Here is a 23243-nt window from a genome sequence, read left to right on the forward strand (position 1 = left end):
TTATGAATCATGGTTTCATATGAAATTTTGATTCAAGATTACATATCAAGGTTGCAATCAGTTTTAATCAATTTAATGCACTTGTACTTTAATGTGTTCGGATTTGGTGGCCAGTTAGCGAGATAAGGTGGTTCCATTAGGGGCCGGTCACATTTAAGGCACTGGCGAAGCTTCATTGAGGCCCGGGGTGGCCCCGACCCCCCTATTTTTGTGCGCAGCAGTGTAAATTTACTCGTTTTCGGCCGAAATTTTTTATACGTAGTGTAAGTTTAGCCATTTTCGGCCGAAAATTTGAGCCTGGCCCCCCTCGCTTGTGAAATTTTGTATACATTTTGAGTTCAGCCCCCTGGTGCCTCAGTCCAAGCTTCGCCACTGATTTAAGGGATGGGATATTGATCACACTGCTTTTATGTGTGTGCAAATTTACAATAACGAAATCCATTGTTCACCGGCCCTCTTAGGCGGATAATCATTAATAACAACCCCCCCCCCCCCCAATTTGGAAGAAGTATCTGAGAAAGCCAAGGGGTATTCAATTTTATGGATCAGAAATAGAGAAAAATTAGATGAGTTAGATTGGAGTTTTAGGTACAACTTTTTGTTTTAATCTAAAATGTTGATGTGATCATATGTTATTGATTGATCTAGCATCTTGCTAGTTACTCCATCCGTCCCATTATAAGTGTCCATGTTTGAAAAACACAAAGTTTTAGGTGGATTGAACTATTACTTTTTTTCTTGTCAAATGACAATAATGCCCTTGAAAAGTGGGTCCATCAATATTCTTTATTAACTTTAGTTGTTTGTGTTTAAGGGTAAACTTAGAAATTAATTAATTAATTTTGAAAATGGACACTTGTAATGGGACAAATAAAAAAGAAAATTTGGACACTTATAATGAGACGGAGGGGGTATTAATTATATTTTCTAATTTTGAACTGTGATATTATTGTAACACACAAACTAGCAAGATGCTAGACGTGCAAAATGAAATACGAACATACATGCAACCATCGGCTAAATTAATTAGAATTTTCGATTTAATGAGTTAAAAAACATATTTTTTGGCCATTTTATAAAGACCCAATAAGCATGTTGGTTTGGTTCGGATTTAATTTAAACGTTTTGGGTTTTGATAACTAACAACGGTAAAAACCCCCTAAAACGACCCCCTAAAACGGTAACCCCCCCCCCCCCCCCCCCGCTAAATTCTAGTGAGGTTAACATTTTTACAAATATTAACATAACATTTTTAATTAAAGAGAATATATCATTTAGGATTTATTGTTATATATAACTAGCGTAATTAGAAGATATGATATGATTGGGTTTTTTTTTATAAATATACTTATTTAACTCCTATAAATAGTTGTTCAAAACATAAATATTATGGGGTTTTATTATTTTTATATGGTATCGGAGTGTTAGGCTTCTTGCCCTCTTCTCTTCTCTTCTCTCCCTTCACACCTATCTTCGCCGCTTTTGTGGCCAGATATTGGTTGGTTGTCTATCATCTTCATCGCTCGTCCGTGGTACGACAAACTTCTTTCCATTAATTTATTTGTCGCTTTGCCGCCACATATCAGTTTATCATCGCCCTTTTCACCCCCTATCTCTCTTGTGAGGCGTATTTCTTTCCATTCTTCTCTCTATGTCGCTTTACGGCCACATATATATACCGGTTAGTCATTGGCCCTCTTCACCCCCGGCCTCCGGCCCCATTATGTGGCAACTATTTTTACATTTATTCTTACTCTCTTCATGTCCCGAGAAAACATGGTAAAAATATTCATCGTCTTTTCAAGGATTTTTTTTTAATTGAAAATTAACCCTTTGGTTCCTTCTTTGCCATATCCTGTTATTCACTTATTAGTTATTACAAGGATCTTTGTAGTTGCACCCATAAATGGTGGGTGGTTGGCACCCCACCTCTAAGGGTGGTCATAACTCATAAACATGCATGGTCTCAAATTCATCCCACCCTCTATCAATATATCATTTATAGCAAAAAAACAAAAAAGGAAAAAAAAAGCATCAAGCAGCAATTAAGTCAAATATATAATGGAAATTGGTTACAAGAATCATAGAGATGAAAGCCCAAAAAGTCAAATAATAGATTGGACATGGAACTACTATGCATGTAACACTTAGTTTGAAAGAGAGAATATCTCAACAGGTAAGATAAGAATAAAAGCAAAGAGGTTTGCATTTGGATAAAGAGAAACTAAAACATGATATTTTTTTTGGTAAACAGTTAAACAAATAAGATTAATTAGAATTTAAGGTGTTTTTCTTTAACATCTAACTTTTTTCCACTATTCACCTCATATCTCAAGTGAGAGTAAAAAATTCACGACCATTTGGTTGTTAACTAGTGGTGGTAATTTAAGCATTAACTTAATTAGTTGACTCCGGCCCTATTTTCATTTGCATATTTTATTAATAAAATTGTAAACCGTATCTCAATAAGGATGTTTTGCATTTTGGTTAGCTTTATCTATTTTGATAATTTTCTCAGTTTTAACTAAGGCATACTTGAGTTATGTTATGTGGACTAAATTCAAGACTTAATTACAGTATCCACACTTCGAAAATTTTCTCTATTTTTTGTGATGTAGGAAGTCATTGTTAAGATATTCATGTGTAAAATACAACACCAATGATCAATGTGGTCGATTAAACATAAATCAAGTATAAGGTCGGCTCTAGGGTGGATGTAAACTCAGTCTAGGGCTTTAGGCCACCACTTGGATAGGACGTCCAATTTAAATCAAAGGTAGACCAAAAACATAATAAGTGATGAAAATAACCATTAAGTTATTTAAAAAGACAAATATATTGATAGTTAGTTGTTTCACGTTGTAGCAATAAAATTTGAAAAAGACCCCAAATTCATGTTTCGTTTTAGGACTCCAAAAGGGTTGTGCCTGCGCTGATCAAGTATTTAATAGGCGCATCATATATACCCAATAGCCGATTATACATAAATCAAAATGAGGAGCGCAATCGTAATCTACAAAAGTGATTGTCCATCAGTCCATGAGATCAATGTTCTAGTCGAGTCCGCCTAGTATTTCTGGAATCTCATGTACATCATGATTTGGATTTATGTAAATTAAAAAATAAATAATAATCCAATGCATTCTTTTCGATCTTGTACCCACAGAGCGGTACACTGAACACCAAACTCTTTCCAATCGAAAGTACTGGTTATTAGTTTTTATCAATATTTGGTGCCGGTCTTGCACCCATGGATCCTCATATCCTGCATGCATGTACATGAACCACACATAAGAAAAAAAAACGTTTAAATTATGATAACATTATTTTCAGGAACCGTGGAATTACTATCTTTATAAATAATATCTTTCCGGCTCGGAAATAAACGACTGTCATGGTGGTTATTAGTCGAAGACTCAAAGCAAACTAGTGAGAACTAGAATTATATATTCAATGATTTTGATCCAGAATTACCGGTTGAAATGTGTAACACCTACGTTCAGTATTGTCTGCTTTGCCCCGATGGGTTGCCCTTCACGAAACTTATGGATTTGCTTTTGGTTGCCCCAGTTGAAACTTCCAATTAAGGAGCTCACCCATCGTCAGTGTTGTAGAACGCTAGGCGATAGCCGGGTGGTATGGTGTGGACTAGGGATTAATTAGCGATTGATAGAGATTAGTCAGGATTAATCGGATTTGAGGTTGCTTTCACACTACAAAGTTTACCACTTTTTGTCCAATTTTTAATCTTAACTGTCAATCTTTTATTATATTTTGCTACTTGAATATATTGAGATTATTTGCTTTCACTTTTTACATTATTTGTTACTTATTTCAATGTCAAATCGATAACAAATCTACGAGTCTGGTTATGCAAAAAAAAAGGTGGCTTTAATTGAATCACAAAAGGGAGATATTTCATGTAAATGTTTTTTTCGAGAAAAGATATAACATAAAAGAAACACTTTTAACTCCGACAATATAAACTTTTTAGTTTATTATTATCAATCTCAAGCCTAGGTAAAGAACTTTCGAGTTTCGAGGCAAACTAGTAAGAACTGGAATTATATATATTTCAATATACGAAAACGAAACTCTTGATAGGTGAGAGATTTAAATTGACTTGTGAATAAAAAGTGGTAGTGGACAAATGATTGTTCGTCTATGGTAACCAAAACTTTCTATATAAAGTTATCTACGTCCACTTATATATTCCACGCGTACACTACCTCTTGTAAAAATATTGTTTGCCCTTTGAGAGAATAATCAAAAGATGGCTCTTTCAGGAAAGTTTATTGGTTACGTAAATATCAGTAAGAACGGTGATGTCTTCCATGATCTCCTTCGGCACAAACATAGCGAGATGGTTGCATTAGTCCCAGATAAGATTCATGACTGTGAGCTGCATGAAGGTGAGAGAGACGCCGTTGGATCAGTCATGAATTGGCACTTCACTAAAGGTATATCTAGCATAACTTGTTTAATTTCTTTCCGAATTTTATGCTACATATTGATTAATAATGATCAATAATAATTTTTGTTCGCGTTCGTGAATGCAAAAATTAAGAGGGAAAGAAGGAAACATCAAAACAGATAATTGAATCAGTGAACGAAGAAAACCACACGATTGTGCTCAAGATAATTGGAGGAGAGCTTGTGGATGGCAAATACAAATACTTCACAATGACATTTCATGTTGAACCCAAGGGTGATGGGCAAGTGGCTATATGGACCTTTGAGTATGAGAAGCTAGACACAAGCGTACCCTATCCGACTGCTGACATGGATTTCGTTTGCAATCTTATTAAGCATTTAGATGCCCATAAAGACGCTAAATAGTTCTGATCAAGGATGATAATATGGGAGGAACTAAACTTCTGCATAATGTGTGTTTTAATTTCCAAATAAAAGAATAAAGTTCCGGTTGTGTGTGTATGCTATAGAAATGGCTTGTAAGATTACCCCCTTTTAATATCATGCACGAATATTTATTATCGTTCTCCACATATGATATTGATTGGTATTGTGTTATGAATCACGGATTCGTATGAAATCTGTAGGAATACCGTTCATAAAATAAATAAAGCTAAACATTTTATTAACAATAACCCATATTGCAATACATAAACAAGAAATGAAAGTTATAGTATAGAAACCAAATTACAAACAGATTAGAAAGAAATAGCCAAGCGAGAAACAAGATGACTGAGGCACATGTATAACACGTTTTCCTTAAAAACATAGTTTCGAGCCACCTAGGTGAACCAGTATGTTTCTAGGGAAAACCTGATGCACAATTGTCTTTTAATTAGAATTATGATTTTATGTTTATCTAGTTTCCTAGTTTATATTTTCATTGTTTAGTATAAATAGGGTTATGGTTGTTTTGTTTTGATTAGTTTTTGATTGAGTATTAATATAAAGAACATTGTTCTTGGAACTTCGGTTCGATTTATCGTCTTTTGATTAATCATGAGTCTCTCGAGCCATTGATCGCTTCCGAAACTGCATCAGTTGGTATCAGAGCTTTTGGTTCTCAAATGGCTCGATGTGAGGATGAATACTTGCTTGAACGTAGAGTCGCCGACCGAGGCAACGACCAAAGTGTTTTCTATTCACATGCTCATGGAGAAGATCGATGTCCTACTCACAGAGTCGCCGACCGAGGCAGCGGTGGAGTCTGTTCCGACCCACGAGATCTTATGAAGATCCAACGACTTCGACAAAGAGTCCGTGATCTTGAAGAGATCAAACGGCTCCGAAAACGAGTCCGCGATCTCGAAATACAACGGGAGATTCGCAAGGCGGAAACTGAGTCGAGCACCGTCGTCTGGGACGAAGGTGGCGACGGAGAGCAGCAGCCGCTTAGAAGTCGCCCACACTGGTTCTATGAGCCGACTTATCATGAGGTTGAGTCACAAGATGAGCCTAAGGTCTATGAAGACGATTTTAACTATGATTCTCTGCCCTTGTATGACGTATACGAGGATGAAGAATGGTACTCTTGGACACTTGGTGATGAGGAAGATGGAAGTGTTAAGGTGCTCAATGGTGGTGATATGGTTGCCAAGGATGCTCCAGAACTTTCCTTGGATGATCTAAAAAATTTTGAAGGTAAGTTTGGAATGTTTGAATTATACAGATCACGTTATGGTATGTTCTTCAAATTTGAAATTAGAAAATATGGAAAACTTTAGAGTTTTCGATATTGAAGATATGTGTGAAGATCCACCAATCTCGGAAAGTCAAGTGGAGTTGTCCAATAGAAAAATTGATGATGAGACAGACTTGCCATCTCATTCTAATTGGAAAACTCGAAAGAAAGAGGCTATTAATATTGGTAAAGATAATACTAGAATTTTTGATAAAGATGACTTAATTGGCAATTGTGATCTTGAGTTGCTTGGTGGAAACACCCGTGGACATCAAGTAATTGATGTTGGTAGTTTATTTAAATATGATGATGTAAATTGTGGCCAACAACTCAAGTCAGATGGTGATAAAATTAGTGGGCCCTGGAATAGTATGGGTAAAATCCCAAACGTAGATGGTTTAAACAAGAATGATGGCTCCGATGGATTAGCGAATGATGCTCCTGGGTTTAAATCCAATGCGAGCGCAGCCTTGGGAGATCACCAGAAAAAAGTAAACGGTATTGGTCTCGTCCCACTTATTTATCATGCACAAACTGTGCCACCCAAGACACAAGTTTCATTTGAAAATTTGGTGAATGGTTATGGTGTGAAGTGTGACACCCTTGGCAAACACAACATCGTCCCACTCTTATGCTATCCTACATCGGCCGTGTACAAGAGAGAACCTTGGTTCATAAGTAATGTCCTGCCTCTTAACATCACCAACGGGTTTTGGGCTTAGTTGGTTGTGGAGCACATGAAAACTCCACCTCTATCTTGGCAACCAAACACAAATCCGTGAGCTCTTCGTAGGCAGAGCGGACAATATTGGTGGTGCGAGGGACCGGGGTGTTACATGAAGTATGAAGAAACCCGATTGTTATGTGTTTCGTCTCATATTGATAAATTGGATAGATCAAGTGGCGGTGGAGACGTTCTCAAGACTCGGGGACGAATTTTCGAAGACGGAGAGAAGGAGGTGAAGATACCCAGCAACCCAATAGACCCAGGTGGTACGAACTTAGATCCGGGTGAGACGACCCGTAAAGTTGAATGGTTTGAGTGGGTTATGGTGTCAATAAATAAGGAGCGGGTTGATGTTCCATTTGATCCAGGGGGCTTTAGTCCGAAGACAAAACTCGAGAACGAGTTTTTTTGAAGACGGGGAGTATAATGCAGAATTATCTCTTAATTAGAATTATAATTTTTAATATCTTTTATTATTTTGTGTTTATCTAGTTTCCTAGTTTATCTTTTCATTGTTTAGTATAAATAGGGTTATGGTTGTTTTGTTTTGATTAGTTTTTGATTGAGTGTAAGGCCCCGAACCCGGTAGCCTTACTTTAACGTCGGATTTACTCATAAACACAGTTCTTACAAATCAGAGTTCATTAAAACTTTCGCGGAAACGTTTACTTGAAGCATTCGTTACAAAACATTCAATCTCTTCTCTGATATTATAAAACAAATCATTATATTTAAAACATCTTTTCTTCCATCTTAAGATGCCAGCCGTTCAATCCATGCCATGTGCCATCCTCATGCTAGTCCTTTGGTCTGATCACCTGCGTGCATACTAAAAGTCAGCTACGCTGAGTGAGTTCTAGTTAATCGGACGCCATACAATACATACACATACATACATAGCCGAAGATACATATCCATACTTAACTAGTTACCCTTCTGTTCTACATACATACTTACTACCATACATACATATCTACAATCCCTAACCTCAGTCCACCGAGAGTACGTTCATAGTCCGCCGTCTATACCTGTACTCAAGGTCGTGAACACGTAAAAGGTCCGCAGTCCTTACCTATGTTCACCATTCATGGCACGTGCAAGGTCCGCAGTCCTTCCCTATACCATCCTACATCCACAACACGTACAAGGTCCACAGTCCTTCCCTATGTTGCAACCTAATTCATAGCACGTACGAGGTCCGCAATCATCCCCTATGCTACATCCACAACACGTACAAGGTCCACAGTCCTTCCCTATGTTGCAACCTAATTCATAGCACGTACGAGGTCCGCAATCATCCCCTATGCTACAAATACAGCACGTATAAGGTCCACAGTCCTTTCCTATGCTGATGCCTATCTATAACACGTATAAGGTCCGCAGTCCTTAACTACGTTGTCGTCTATTATCTGTAACACGTATAAGGCCCACCGTCCCTATCTACGTTTACATCTATCATCTACGTTACGTATAAGGCCCGCAGTCCTTAACTACGCCACCACCAGCCGAGTCTATGTCCGACAGAAGCTAGAGGGATTTGCCATCCTAACTTACTATGTCGAACGTAGAACTCACATACCATTCGTGTACCTGTATACATATACTTCACATATACAATAATTACATTATAGCATAAGAACACTCTAGGCGTTCTTTACATCATTCATTTAACAACCATACCCCTTGTCGATACGTGCAATATCCGAAGATCGTTCACGCCCCGACAAGTATTCATTTGTAATGTTCATATATCTTCGATATATAATATTCGTACCTTTATTTTTAACCTGACAGTACGCGCAATATCCGAAGATCGTTCGCGTACCAACAAGCAATCATTCATATCCATCACATATATCACATCTGGCATACACTTATCACTTAGGATAAATGTATTAACAACACATCGAGTATGCACACAGCCCCGAAAACATAACAAGGAATGGGGCTAGAAACTCACCTGAACTCTGCTTCTTCCTCCGATAGTTGTAAATCCCTTCTTTAACTGAGCTCGGCTGACTGTATAAGCTACACGTATCAATACTCGCCTGATCTAATCTGGTGGCCTAGTATTAGCTTACTTTTACTTATCGTTTTTAATCTATTTTCTAATCGAACTTGGCTTTAGGCGAAGTTAAACCTTAGGCGAACTTAGCTTTAAGCGAAGTTGTCATCAGGCGAACTTAGCTTTAGGCGAAGTTAAACCTTAGGCGAACTTAGCTTTAAGCGAAGTTGTCATCAGACGAACTTAGCTTTGCAGGCGAAGTTCATCAGGCGAACTTAGCTTGCAGGCGAAGTTGTCGACTGCAGCTACTGTTCGCTCTTAAATCCTTCGTTTCTTAACCAAATAACTCGATTTAGGTATCCACGGAATCGTCTGACCAGCGCCTACAAACCCCAACCATCAAATCGACCTAACATCGATGTTTAAAGGGTGCGATTTAGGCATATAGGTTACGGGTTCTTTTAGGTTAACAATTAACCTATCAAACGCTAATCAATTCCAGTAATATTTGTTGCTTTAGGTTCGTTTATAACAAACTAACACAGATCTATGACTTCCCAAATCAAACCGAACCTATACGAACGATTTCTAACTATAAACGTACCTTGAACGAGTCGAACTACGAACCCGGTTAAGCCTTGATGTTGTTTTGGTCCGTCACGACGTTCCAGCACCAACAAGCTCGGGTTTTCGCCTTCGGATCTTGGTTCGGGTTGTGTGTGTTTTGGTGGTGTATGGAATATGTGAGAATGAGGATTAAATGGTGATTAATGGTATTTATATTTAGGGATCATGGGCTTAAGCCCATGGACTCTCCTTCCTTCTTTCATAACCCAAGTCCATAACCCATATCCATTACCCAACACTAGCCCGACCCATACCAACTCCTACTCTATTTATTTATTTCCCGATAACCCGAGTAAACTTTCCCTCTATTATTAAGTAATACAATTAATATTATTTTGGAAATTTCGGGATGTTACATTGAGTATTAATATAAAGAACATTGTTTTTGGAACTTCGGTTCGATTTATCGTCTTTTGATTAATCATGAGTCTCTCGAGCCATTGATCGCTTCCGAAACTGCATCAACACCAGCCTAAGCAGATTGTACTGCCGGGAAAGTTTATTGTACTGCGTAAAATAGAGAAGTCTGGAAATTCTTTTGCAGTTGTGTGAGGTGTATCGGACATGAGTTTTTCCTGACCATTTGATGAGTCTAGTCCAATTCAATACATAGTTGAATTTTTAATGCAATATTATTGAACTTCAAAGGCTTTAATGGTGACATGTGAAAATCTCAAAGAGTTTCTTATACACTATTCCAACCGAGTTAGGCCAAGGTTCTAGGCGCACCAGCCAATGATATGTTAAAATAGTGAAGGCAGAGATGCAAGCGTGCAAAGTGTGCCATCAAAATGTCACATTATGCACATCACCCTCCTCCCATGCATGTGCCCGATCCCAAGCACAGGCGCGTCGGGTGATGATTTATTTCTCCACCAATACACTATTTAAGTTTCACCACACAAACTTAAAGATTCGATCTCTCATTCATCTATACTTTATTATTAAATAACAGTTGTATTAATGACAAACATGATTAGTATTTCATAATTTCCAACAAAATTTTGATTCTAATTTACACATCTAGGTTGAAATCAATTTTTAATCAATTTAATGTACTTGTGTTTTAATGAGTTTGGGTTTGGTGACTAGAGAAGGTGGTTCGAAAATAGGGAGGGACCGTCACATTTAAGGAACGGGATGAACATCAAAATTGGTTGGTCGTCCACCCTCTTCGTTGGATAACTTTTAACAACGACATCCCCAAATAGGGACAGGTATTAGAAGGGCAGCTTGGGCATGCGGCAAGCCGGACAACCAGTCGAAGCTATTAATTTTCGAGAATCTTCTTATTAAATATTGGGCCCGATAATTTTTTATACTCATAATTCATTCAAGGTATTGGGACCAAACTATGTGTTTGCTATATTTTTTGTTATAACGTTGTTTAGAAAAATTAGCTTATGTATTTTGATTCTTGTTAGGGTCTGCATGTCTTTTTATTTTGACTCGGACGATATATATATATATATATATATATATATATATATATATATATATATATATATATATATATTCTTAGAGATGGCCATGAGTATTAGAGGATGCCTAGGTGTGTTCAATTTTATGGGTCAAAATAGAGCAAAATTAGATCACTTAGAATGAGTTCTTGGTGCAAATTTTTGTTGTAACCTAAAACATCGATGTAATCATATGCCATTGCTAGATTTAGCATCGATCTTGCTAGCTATTATCTTCTCTTTTTGAGTTGTGATACAAACTTGCAAGATGCTAAAAATACAAGCGTGCATACAACCTATCAGAATAAATTACAATTTGTGATTTGATTAGTTAAAAATCGTTTTATATTTTATGCACATTTTATAAAGACCCAATAAGCCATTGGTTTGGTTCAGGTTTAATTTCAACAGTTTAGTTTTGGTTTTCAATAACCAGAACTCGTCAGAGCCAGACCCTAAAACGCCCTACTCAATCCATGTGAGCTTAACATTTTCACAAATATCAACATTAGCATTCTTTATTAGAGAGAATATATTAGTTGCTTAATTAGGATTTATACTTACATAACTAGGCTAGTTAGAACACATGATTTGATTAGGTTTTCTTTGTAAATATACTTATTATGCTCCTATAAATAGTTAATCAATACATAACTTTACAAGGTTTTATTATTTTATACGGTATTAGAGCGTTAGGCTTCTTGCCATCTTCTATTATCTCCCTTCAAACCTCTCTTTGCCGCTCTTGTTGCCAGTGCCAGCCATTGGTTGGTCTCTCTTGTGTGGCGAGTTTCTTGCCTATCTTCTCTCTCCGTAGCAAAGCAGCCACATATCAGCTGGTCATCGACCCATTATGTGGCGACTTTTTTTCTATATGTCGCAAAAGTAGCCCCATTCCTCCCAAGAAAGCATTGTAGAAATCTACTATTATAATAAACAAAAAAAATTGTTGTGCTACAGACACATAATTGTCCAATTTTTTGCCAAGTGGCATCAATATTGCTAAATTTTGAAAGTCCTAGCTATTTAATTAAAACAATTAATAAATATATTAAACATTTCATATTAATGATTTATCTCTAATTTTATAGTAGTAAATAAAGTAAAAATAAAATATCTAATTAAAATAATTAATAAATAATTTAAATATTTCATATTAATGATTTTTTTTAATTTTATAATAGTAATAAAGTAAAAAAAAATAGAAATAAAAGAACATATGTAAAACTCTTGACACTCATTTTAGTGTGTATAAATTTGCGCTGTATGTTTTTAGTTTATTAGTGATCAATTCAGAAGGTGACACAATTCGTCTTTACTCTAAGCAATACGAAAATGGTTCATCTTATTTGATTATTTTTTTACTATTAATTGTATATAATAAACTTTTTATATGTATTGACAACTTTTGCTAAAGTGAAACAATTCAGCATTAAAAAGAATAGTAGATTGATTATGGCGCATACATATACTTTCTTTCAGATCTAATAATTATTTGTCTTTTTTTGTCATATGTTATAGTGAAATTCATTGTGCTTATATATTCATTGTCACAAACTTGTATCAACTAGAGTTTCGGGTCAAACTAATATAGAAAATGAGTTGTTTTGTTCCCTTGATGATGTCCATTTATATTCATGAAACAAAATTCATATCTTCTCGGAAGGTATCTTGGTGGTGATAATATTGTGTTGTTTATTATAGGCACAACACTCATTTTTTTTTAAATCTTACAAGTTAAGGTCATAAAGTATACTTGACTAATATAAATGATTGGAAAAAGGTTGTAATTACGGGTGTTGCAAACCGATTTTATACAAAATCATTATAAGGAGTAAGGTCATGAGTAGAGTGTTCGAAATGATAATATATTTCTTTTAAGTTGGTTGTTTATTATTATTATTATGATTTGTTTGTGTTTTATATTCTATACATGAATCTCAAAATTGTTTGATAGATCTGGGAGGAATGATGGTTTGGTTTTCAGTGAAATACTTATTTGTTATGAATAAAATCTTTGCAACTCATTCTAATCTTGAACTGTTTTGACATGAACAATGTTTGATACTTTAATCGGTTAAAGAAACCACCCGTTTCGTATTGTTTACTTATAAAAATCTAATATTTGAAACATGTCCACTTTTAGTATGACTTGGAACATATGAGGCAAGTTTAGCTTGTATTCGACCCTTTAAGTAAATGGGTCAAATTTGCTACTTGTGTTCTCTTATAACTGGCAAAAAGGACGGGTCGTGTCAGCCGACGCAACACATAAGAACCGGTTTGGTTGGTATAAGAATTGATTATTTTAAGAAAAATATTACTTTTGGTTTCGAACATGTTTTCTTTACATTTTTTTTTTACATTTACACACAAATATAATACTCACTACAACTGTTTAGTTTCTTGTATGTTGTTGTAATTGAGTAAAATGTGTTAATAAGATGGATTGTTTGAAACTGAAAAGAATTGTGATAAAATGCCTATAACTTTATTAGTATTATAATTTCTTTGTCGATATTACCAAATATGCAGTTGCTCTTGTTTCTAATTTTATAATCTAAGGCATGTATTAGGAAAAAAAAAGACATGAAGTAAGCCACACAAGTTTATTTTGTTAGTTATGGATGGTTAATAATTTAATATCATTAAATCCTCAATTTGAATCCTTTGATTATTTATTTTTGATAAAAACTCTTGCAACTGTTAATTCAATAGCAATATATGATGAAACTAACATAACAATATAATTAGAAACAATTTTTTTTATATTTCTCATCTCTTGTGACTTTTCAAGAATTTTAATGTGTGTTTTTGTACATGATTATTGCAATTTGAAGAATCGGATCATATAATAAGATAACGAATGAGATTTAATTTTCAAACCCGTGTAATACACAGGTTTATAACCTAGTATATTATATGTAATAGTGTTTTCTAGGAATGTATTTTCATTATTATATAAAAGTCATGTGGTTTATTTGTTGCCATATTTTGTTATTAATTTATTGCAATAATGTTTGGTGGTTGCACTCATTAGTCATATCTCTTAGGTGGTTGGCACCCCACCTACAAGATCATTTGTTGTGGTTAATGACTTAATGGTTAGTTAATGAAAAATTATGTTACATCATTATCCAAAAAGCAATGAAGCATTAACTAATCAACCAAAAAACAAGTGTTATTGATATGCGTCAGTTAACAAGTGATATAGACACGGTCAGCTTTGACGAGAAGGGTGGGTGGCGCCTGGTAGCCATTTGGTTGTAACGGTGGTTGGTGTCCATCTTGCTTGTGTGACAGGTGGTTGACGCCCAGGTTTGAGACCACAACACTCGGTCCAAGAGTGGTCATAAACACAACCATCAAGTTCATCCCACCCTCTATCAACACATCCTTGATTAATACAACCAAGAAAAGCTACTTACAACTTACAAGCATCGATTGATTTGGCTAAGTTTATTTAACTCCAAAAGTGTTTTTGACAAAAGGGTTTATTTACTTATGGCTTTTTCAAAAGTAATTTTTAAGAAAAGTGTTTGAATTAGCTTTTGTGGTTGGAAAAACCAAAAAGTACGTAGGTAAAATAACCAAAAAGGACATAATTTTTATATATTTACTAGTTTTTACAGATAATGAAATGGTAAGTATATTTGTAATTTAGCATTCCAAAGGTAAAAGGCAAAACAAAAGGCTTTGATTTTTTACTTCTTAAAATCAATTTTTTAACACACAACAAAAAACAAAACCTAGAAGTGCTTTTATAATAACGGAATAACCATATAAGCAACTTTGAAAAGCTCAGCCAAACACACCCTGATCAACCAACAAACATCAATTAATTAATGATGTGTCCATATAACACATGGCCTAATATTGGTAATTACAGGAATCATAAAAATGAAAGCCCAAAACCTCAAATAATACAATGGACGTGGAACCCTACCATGCATGTAACATCTTTATAATTTGGTTTTACTCAGCTTCTACAACATCATCTTGGAGTTTTAAGCGATGATTTTCGACAGGAGTGATCTCTATTCGCACTTCAATTTCACCGGTTTCAGCATTTTCCAATCGTATGAACATAGCTTGTGTGATCACATCCTTGTTCCATATAATGTGGCTTTCTTCAATAAAGTTGTTATGTTCGTCGGGTTGAACCTTCGCAATTATAGTACCAGCCTCGAGTTCTTGATAGTCGTCCCGCATTTCCATTTGCTCAATGTACGGACTTAAATTTAGATGTGCTACCCCCATGTTATCATCTTCACTAAGTGTGTCTTTATCATGCACCGTCTAAAACATAACATGTGTGTTTATTTCATACATAAGTATAGAAATTATAAAACAATTTTTTGCATGTAACATGATAGCATTCAAGAATAAATTTTGATCCAACCAAATCGACTTAAGGATTTTTGAAGTAGAAGTATTTAAGTTCAAATTTTATTTGTATAATATTTATAATTATCATCATTATTATTAGAAGGAAATAAAATCTTTTTTAACCCTTTAAAGTAAGCATTCATTAAATGTTCTAATTCTATAATTTTATTAAGTGAGACAAATAATTTAACAATCATAAAACTTTTTTATTGTAGTGAATTTTCTTTATTCACTATTATCACCTAATTCAACTTATTTGGGAAAAAAATAATCACTTCACTTAATTTTATAAAAAGAATAATAAACATTTGTAAAAAAAAATTATATAGAAGTGTAACTAGTAAAAAAGTTAGGTGACTTTAGAAGGAAAATTTAACGAAATAAAACTAATATCTAAAAACTTAATTGTTATCAAGTGCAAGCTAAAACTAATACCTGTATCTAAAAATCAGCTTAAAGATAAATATAACGATATATTAAAGCACGTGACTAATTTAATAAGAAAAAGTCGTCATAAAAAATACATAGGTCATGTGTCACATATTAAATAGATTGGCCATAATAATATTTAAAGACGAAAAGGGGGCATTACATCCACCTCACAAATACTCCTAAAAATCTTTCAAATGACTTAAATAAATAAAAAAAAAGATGCATAAATGTAGATCGAGTATGTCTAAGTGATTTATAAATTATCGAATTGCTTTTTATAGAATTCTTTACTGTTTCAGTTTCATTTGAGTCTATATTTTTTATGGTGTAAATAATGAATTTCCTTTTCTTTAAAAGTTCTGTTATTATTTGTATTACAAATAAAAATAATTTTCTTTTTTTTTAATTTTTTTATAGTTCTTCGAACACTAAAATTAAACTTATTTTAACTTTATAGTCTATATATCTTTCAAAATTGGTTCAAAAATTGATGGTATTTTTTGCGTGAAACCAACAATATATTCCATTTCCACTACAAAAATTGTTAAAAAAAAACAAGAATCAAAATCATCTTGTTGCTTTTGATCTATATCAGAGAGTCGTAACTTAGATATGTGCCAAGGTTTGAAATGAAAACAATATAGGATTTTGATCTAAAACTTATCTCTTAACCAATTTTTAATAATCGGTTACTTACAAGCATGATTGGAGCCTTTGGGTCCTTGATGATCATTGTTAAATCACAATCCCACACTGGATTGCGATTTTCTTTCACCACTGTTGTTTTTGTTTTCTGCATTCAATCATAAATCTTTGTTTTATTGAATTAGGAAATGAGAAATAAATAAAAAAAAATAAATTCAAAAAACTATTAAGCAAATGATTCCAAAGTGAGAGTGATATCCAATCATTTGATTTATGTCAACATTACATTTAAAGGAGGTAAAAACAAATATTTGACTAGTTTTTTTCCTTTTCAGGAAAAATGTACAATAAAAAATTAACTAAAATAATATTTTCATTATAAGAAAAATATAAATAAAAACTCGACCTGGTGATCCAAGGTTGCGATTACATAAGGATCACTGGTACCACGAGTCCAATCGCAAATCACAAGATTTGTCCCTTTCTTTACCGTTAGCTTCAAAATTCCAATCACTCCTTCCATTTGATCTCTTAATTTTGTTCTTAAAGATCTTAACAATTTTCATCATAAGTGATAGAAGGTTGGAAAAATTAGTTTATTATTTGTTCATAAATGGAAAGACAAGAGGCTGACAAAAAAATGGTTGATAGATAAATAAGGAGACTTTGTCAAACCCCTTCTTCTATCACCTGTGTGGTTGAGACTTGAGACCTATCATTTACTCCAACAGATATAATATTGAAAGGAATTGAATGTATGAATTTTATTTATAGTAAGTTATAAAATATATGTTTTCGATTTATAGATATGGGCCATCGGGGTGTTTGGTAATGATTTCTTGTTTTAATTATCTGTTTATTTAAGAATCATCTTACATTTTAAATTTATTTTAAAAGTTTCATGCAAAATGACCAAACACGAAAATTTGTCGCTTGACAATCAACACTTATTTAACGTTTGTTTTTTTTGTCTTTGGTTTCCTTGTGGTCGGGTCTAAAAAGCTACTTATATGCATAGTAATATATTAATGTTATGATCTCAAGATCTATAAATGTAGTTTTTAAGAGACTAAGTTTTAATTTAATTAGTTATTTGGCTGTTAAAAAAACATATATTAATTCATCAAAGATATTTGAAGCTTTTACAGCCATTTAAATCTTTATCATTTTAACTTTCCAAGTCATAAACATAAACTTTAAAATTGTATATCATGATATTATCAAGACATTCATAAAGTATTTACATAACTTATAAAACAACTTGTTACAATTTATACGTACACATACATCTAGGGGTGTGCGCGGTTCGGTTCGGTTAATTTTGGTTAATAACCGATATCAAATATGGGCTAAAATTTTGCTTAAAATACATGAAATGAATGCTTAAATACATTAAATTAAGGTATAATTACATGAAATGAATGTATAAATATATGAAATTAAGATATTAGTACATGAAATGGAGATATAAATACATGAAAATGATAATACTAAACTATTAATAAGTATAATACATGAAATAGAGGGAAAAAAGGCTGAGAAATATGAAAAAAATGAAGAGTTCGGTGCGGTTCGGTTAATTTCGTTTATTTCGGTTCGGTTCCGTCGGTTTTCGGTTCGGTTTAGGTTAATGATTCAGTTATTGCTCACTTCTACATACACCGGTATCCTTTTGTTCACCTCGGGCTGTGGCTGCTAAAACTTGATCAAACTGGGCTAAGAACTGGCGGGCTTCTTAACTGGTTGAGCTATAAAAGTTTATGGGCTTTCAACTTCTTTTGGGCTATGAAAATCATTTTGATAATATAATCATGATGCAGTTTATGGGCTTAATTCCTTCGTTCTTTTGTTCATTGTATTATTGTAACTTCACGATTGTAAACTATCGGTTGGAATCGACTGAGCGCATGAATAACGCAATAGATGGCCAACACTTGTGGCGAGTGCCGAGTAGTGGTTCGAAGGAGATGTATGATTTTGGTTTTTTTTTTTTTGAAAGAAAGAAAGAAAGAAACGTGTGAATCAATATAATTTTGGTAATGACCGCAAAAATAAAACTACATAACTACATAAATAATATAAAACGGCTATAACTTTTATTATCTTAAGATCAATTTACTCTCTTTTAACATTGATAGTGAATATAATAATAATAAAAATAGAAACATCTTAGCATCTATATTGTGGACGCTGCTTTGGACATAAAATCCACTAGAGGTGGTATAAACATAAAGAGGTACACAAAAGTCTATATGCCCATGCAAATCTTGATAAACGGAATATATCTTGAGATATATATACTCAAAGCAGCGGTGCAAATGAGTCTAACTGGTTGTCAACTACTTAAGATCAGATTGACAAAAAAATTTAAAACGAGTCAAGTTTTTTAAGCTTAAATTAAGCCTCAAATAAAATTTATTTAGTTATATAACATGAACTTAAGCCTTGTAACCTTGTGTACTTTTTAGGTTGCCTATCTTGGACTTACATTTTCAAATATATCATTGTACAATCAAGCATTGGGTCGTTTAAGGTACTACACGAGCTCGAGCTAGGGTTAGGCTTAAACTTGTTTAAGGGTTTTCTCAAAATATATAAAATCAATTAAAAACATGTATAAACTAACTAATAAAGAATAAACAAATCTAGCCTTAGCTTGGGGGGAAAAAGACTTACGATCCGAGCTTAAGCAAAAAAAAAGTGTGGAACTGGCTGAGCACGAGCTCTTGTAAGTCAAAACAAGCTGATCCCGGGCTCAGCTCGGCTCATATGGTTTACACCCCTAACTCAAACGTGTTTTCGTACTAAATACATTGTAGAGTCGTTATAAAATATAGATAATTTATTTTTATTTCTTTAACAATGTCTAAAATTACCCCCAATATCCAAGTGAGCCAATCTTAGGATTAGATGTCAACTGTCCATAGTAATTTGACGCTTCAAGTCTAACTCACCCTAGGTCGGCTCAACGATTTTGGAGGCCTAATTTGAAATGAGATTTCATGACAGTTGTAGTTAAATAAAAAAGTTCAAATCGGTCTTGAACTCGAAACCTGTAGATAAGCAAAATAGATTTACCACCATACCAATACATAATTTTGAGTTTGCTCTACTCAGTATAATATATTTATATATAATGTTTTTTTTTAAGATTTAAAGGCCTTAAGTAAGTGTGAGCCTAAAGCTTTTGCTTGCTTTCAATGACCAGCGGGTTGGCCTTGAACCCATTACCCACCAGTCCACCACCAAATTAAGATTGTCTTGAGCCAGGTTCCGAATATAAGACCTTAAGATCTGAATCATACTCCCATGTTACTAGACCATTAGATGTAATCAAACTCTATAAAATATGGCATAGGATATTCATACACCACCATGGGTCTTCACACACCACCTTTCACGTATACAACTTGTGTAGGGCTATACGAACCATACCAATACATAATTTTGAGTTTGCTCTACTCAGTATAATATATTTATATATAATGTTTTTTTTAAGATTTAAAGGCCTTAAGTAAGTGTGAGCCTAAAGCTTTTGCTTGCTTTCAATGACCAGCGGGTTGGCCTTGAACCCATTACCCACCAGTCCACCACCAAATTAAGATTGTCTTGAGCCAGGTTCCGAATATAAGACCTTAAGATCTGAATCATACTCCCATGTTACTAGACCATTAGATGTAATCAAACTCTATAAAATATGGCATAGGATATTCATACACCACCATGGGTCTTCACACACCACCTTTCACGTATACAACTTGTGTAGGGCTATACGAACCATATAAGACATGAGTTGTTGAAGACATATGTGACTCGTATATGGCTACACGTGACGTATAAGACCTGAAAACGTTGTTTTGTGTGTCATCTCCGTACATTTGTCAGTCATGTGTGACCTATAAGGCTCGTGTAGCCCCCCTATACAAGCCGTATAAGGCTGTATAGCAGGGATGAGCTCGGGACGGTTCAAGTACCGATCTCGAAATCCCAAATACTTGGTATCAATACCAGTTCAAAATGTTCGGTTTACCGGTACCGGTATCGCACCGTACGGAAAAATCAAAACTTGATACTAATTCGATACCGACGATACCAAATTTAATACCGAAAACGCTTATCCATAAGGCTATACGTAGTGGGGGGACGATAAGGGGCTACAAAATTGGTAAACACCACCCTCAGGCGATATTGAGGCGATTTGTGTGTGTGTGTGGAGGGGGGTGAATATTTATCGGCTGCTTTTTTGGTTTATGTTTATTATTATTATGTGTGTGTGTACACACACATACACATATATATATATATATATAAGATTTTAACACCATTACATTCCTAAAATAAAAACCAAATCTCGTTGACTGGACGTCATATGACGTAAGTCGTCCCATTTTGTAGCCTTTCGTTACACGTAACATAATGTATAGTCACCATGAGATCATCTATGAAATCACATTCCTAAAATATATATAAAACACAAGAAAGGCTTTGGGAACAAGAAAGGGCCGTTGGGTCGGCTAGTTTCCCCAATCTTCCACACTCCCTATATATAAAAACACAAAACCCACACCCACATTGAGCCACCAAACAACAATCCCTAACCCTAATTATTATTCTCCTTCTTCTTCCACGGCTTTATCACTAAATCAATACATAATTTCGTTTGTGAATGGTGGAAATCTTGCTTGATAATAATAATAATATTAAGTGGATGATATCTCTCTTCCCATTCGGATCGTGCAAGGAAGGCTGGTACTTCCGCTGCATCGGTGTCGACCCGTGAATATCAACTCTGACTACGTTTCTGCTTACATCACCGTGTCTTTAATTTTATTATTACTGTTTAATTAATTAGTTCATCTGATCTGGTTTTGTTATTCGGATTATTATAAAAAAAGAAAACTAAAACAACAAGAAATGTTGCTTACGAAGAATAATAAGAGTCAGGTTTCTTCGAAAGGTGTTGGGAACCGCATTTTGATTAATGTTACGGTTGTTGGAAGCGCGGGGCCCGATTCGGTTTGTTGTGAATGAGGTGGAGACTGTGGCGGGTGTTGTTGATACCGCGCTTAAGTTGTATGCTAGGGAAGGGCGGCTTCCTGTGCTTGGGTTTAATTGTAATGATTTCGTGTTGTATTGTCCGGTTGCTGGGACCGAAGGTAGGAGTTCGTTAACTTGGACTTGATTGTTATTTGTTAGTGTAAGTTTGGTGTAAATGAGCCAAGCCCGAGCTTTAGTAGGGTAGTTCAGAATAGTCCACTAGGCTCGAGCTTGACTTGTTTTAACTTAGGGGAGTTTGAGGTCGGCTATTTTGAACTCAATTGTTGGTATTGTGTATAATTGTTGTGTAATTTAGGTGTAAACTAGCCAAACATGAGCTCAAGTAGGCTTGTTCTGCCTAGTCCACTTGGCTCGAGTTGGCCTGTTTTAACTTAGGGGAGTTTGAGCTCGGCTTGTTTTGAGCTCAATTGTTGATATCTTGTATAATTGTTGTGTAATTTAGGTGTAAATGAGCCGAGCACGAGCTTAAGTTGCTCGTTTTGAATAGTCCACTAGGCTCAAGCTCAGCTTGTTTTAACTTACAAGAGCTGGAGCTCGGCTTGTTTTGAGCTCAATTGTTGATACTTGTTGTGTAATTTGTAGGAGTGTAAATGAGCATAGTTTGCTCATGGCTAGTCTTACGAGAGCTCGGGCTCGGCTCATTTTGAGCTCTTTTTCTAAAGCTTGAGCTCGGCTCTAGCTCGTGTGCATTATTTTAAAGGCTTGGCTTGAGCTGCTTATGAGTCGTTTTTCAAGCTCGAGCTTGGCTTGTTTGTTATTTGTTATATAAATTATATACATTTTTAATTATTTTAATAATATTTTGAGAAAATTCTTTACGGGCCAAAGCTTGGATCAAGCTCGTGTGCAATGCCACATTAAAGAAGCCAAGCCTTAGCTTGAGCTCCGCATTGGAGTGTAAAATTAATACGTAGAAATGCAAAAGACTTGAAACTTAAAAATACACTAGGCTCTTGTTAAGGCCTGACGAGCCTAGATGATCTTCCCTTGCACGGCTCAATCTCGGTTTTGATAGCTAAACGGGTTTTGTTTTACGGCTTTGGCTCAAGTTTTGAGCTCTTTATTGTCCGATATCTAGTAACTCGCGAGCAGTTTTGCTCGTTTGCACTATTAGTAATTTGAATTGAATTTAAATGTTGGTGGATTTGATTTTGTGCAGCTCTGAAGCCATGGGAGACGATTGGATCAGTTGGAGTGCGAAACTTCATGCTTTGCAAGAAGCCTAAGGAGGTGGTGGACTCGGATGATGGAAAACCAGTGGCTTCAGGAATACCGAGGAAGAGCATGGGAGGGTGGAAGGCGTGGTTTAACAAGTTACTCAATCTCAAAGTATCATCTCACTGAATGGTCACAACAGAATAAACAGTGATGATTTATCGATACGCTTACGATTTGGATATCTTGATTTTCATAGAATTTGAATTTGTTCAGTTGGATTATTTTTCTTGTGATTGTTTGTTGGCAAGAGTGATGAATGTGGTTAGGGCCTTGTTTGGTTTTCAAATTGATTGGGCAATTTTACTTATTGATTCATGATTTAAGTGTTGTTAACGTCCTATGCGTTATCAATTGATTTTTTAGTCAGTCACTAAAATTATTGAATAATTAGAGATGTTTTAACCTCTAATGGTGGTGGTATCTTGGTTCAATTGTTTATATTATAGATTATCTTGGTACCGCATTGGGGGGGGGGGGGGGGGGGTTGCCGAATTCTTTTCCCTGAAATTTTTTTCTCTTTGTGATTTT

The 23243-nt window shown here is 34.8% G+C and overlaps 2 protein-coding genes and 1 pseudogene across 3 annotated transcripts; 2 read left to right on the forward strand and 1 right to left on the reverse strand.

The window, feature by feature from the left end:
• Positions 1–4209: 4209 nt before the first annotated feature.
• On the forward strand, positions 4210–5001 carry LOC143609975 (kirola-like). Its single transcript, XM_077084582.1, has 2 exons — positions 4210–4460; positions 4568–5001. Exons 1-2 carry the CDS (start codon positions 4274–4276, stop codon positions 4837–4839), a joined length of 459 nt encoding a protein of 152 aa, XP_076940697.1. The 5' UTR covers positions 4210–4273; the 3' UTR covers positions 4840–5001.
• A 9831-nt stretch (positions 5002–14832) lies between these two features.
• On the reverse strand, positions 14833–17166 carry LOC143609979 (protein C2-DOMAIN ABA-RELATED 1-like). The gene is made up of 3 exons (XM_077084583.1): positions 16846–17166; positions 16492–16587; positions 14833–15272 (listed from the first exon to the last, which is right to left on the reverse strand). Exons 1-3 carry the CDS (start codon positions 16960–16962, stop codon positions 14949–14951), a joined length of 537 nt encoding a protein of 178 aa, XP_076940698.1. The 5' UTR covers positions 16963–17166; the 3' UTR covers positions 14833–14948.
• Positions 17167–21297: 4131 nt separating this feature from the next.
• LOC143609976 (uncharacterized protein At4g22758-like) lies at positions 21298–23038 on the forward strand (annotated as a pseudogene). The gene is made up of 2 exons (XR_013149506.1): positions 21298–21595; positions 22657–23038. The product of XR_013149506.1 is annotated as an uncharacterized protein At4g22758-like (transcript).
• Positions 23039–23243: the final 205 nt, after the last annotated feature.

Source organism: Bidens hawaiensis, unplaced genomic scaffold (assembly GCF_021521415.1).
Source record: "Bidens hawaiensis isolate Kalapana, Puna unplaced genomic scaffold, B.hawaiensis_p1.1 tig00022572_1, whole genome shotgun sequence".
In the NCBI taxonomy this organism is placed as follows: domain Eukaryota; kingdom Viridiplantae; phylum Streptophyta; class Magnoliopsida; order Asterales; family Asteraceae; genus Bidens; species Bidens hawaiensis.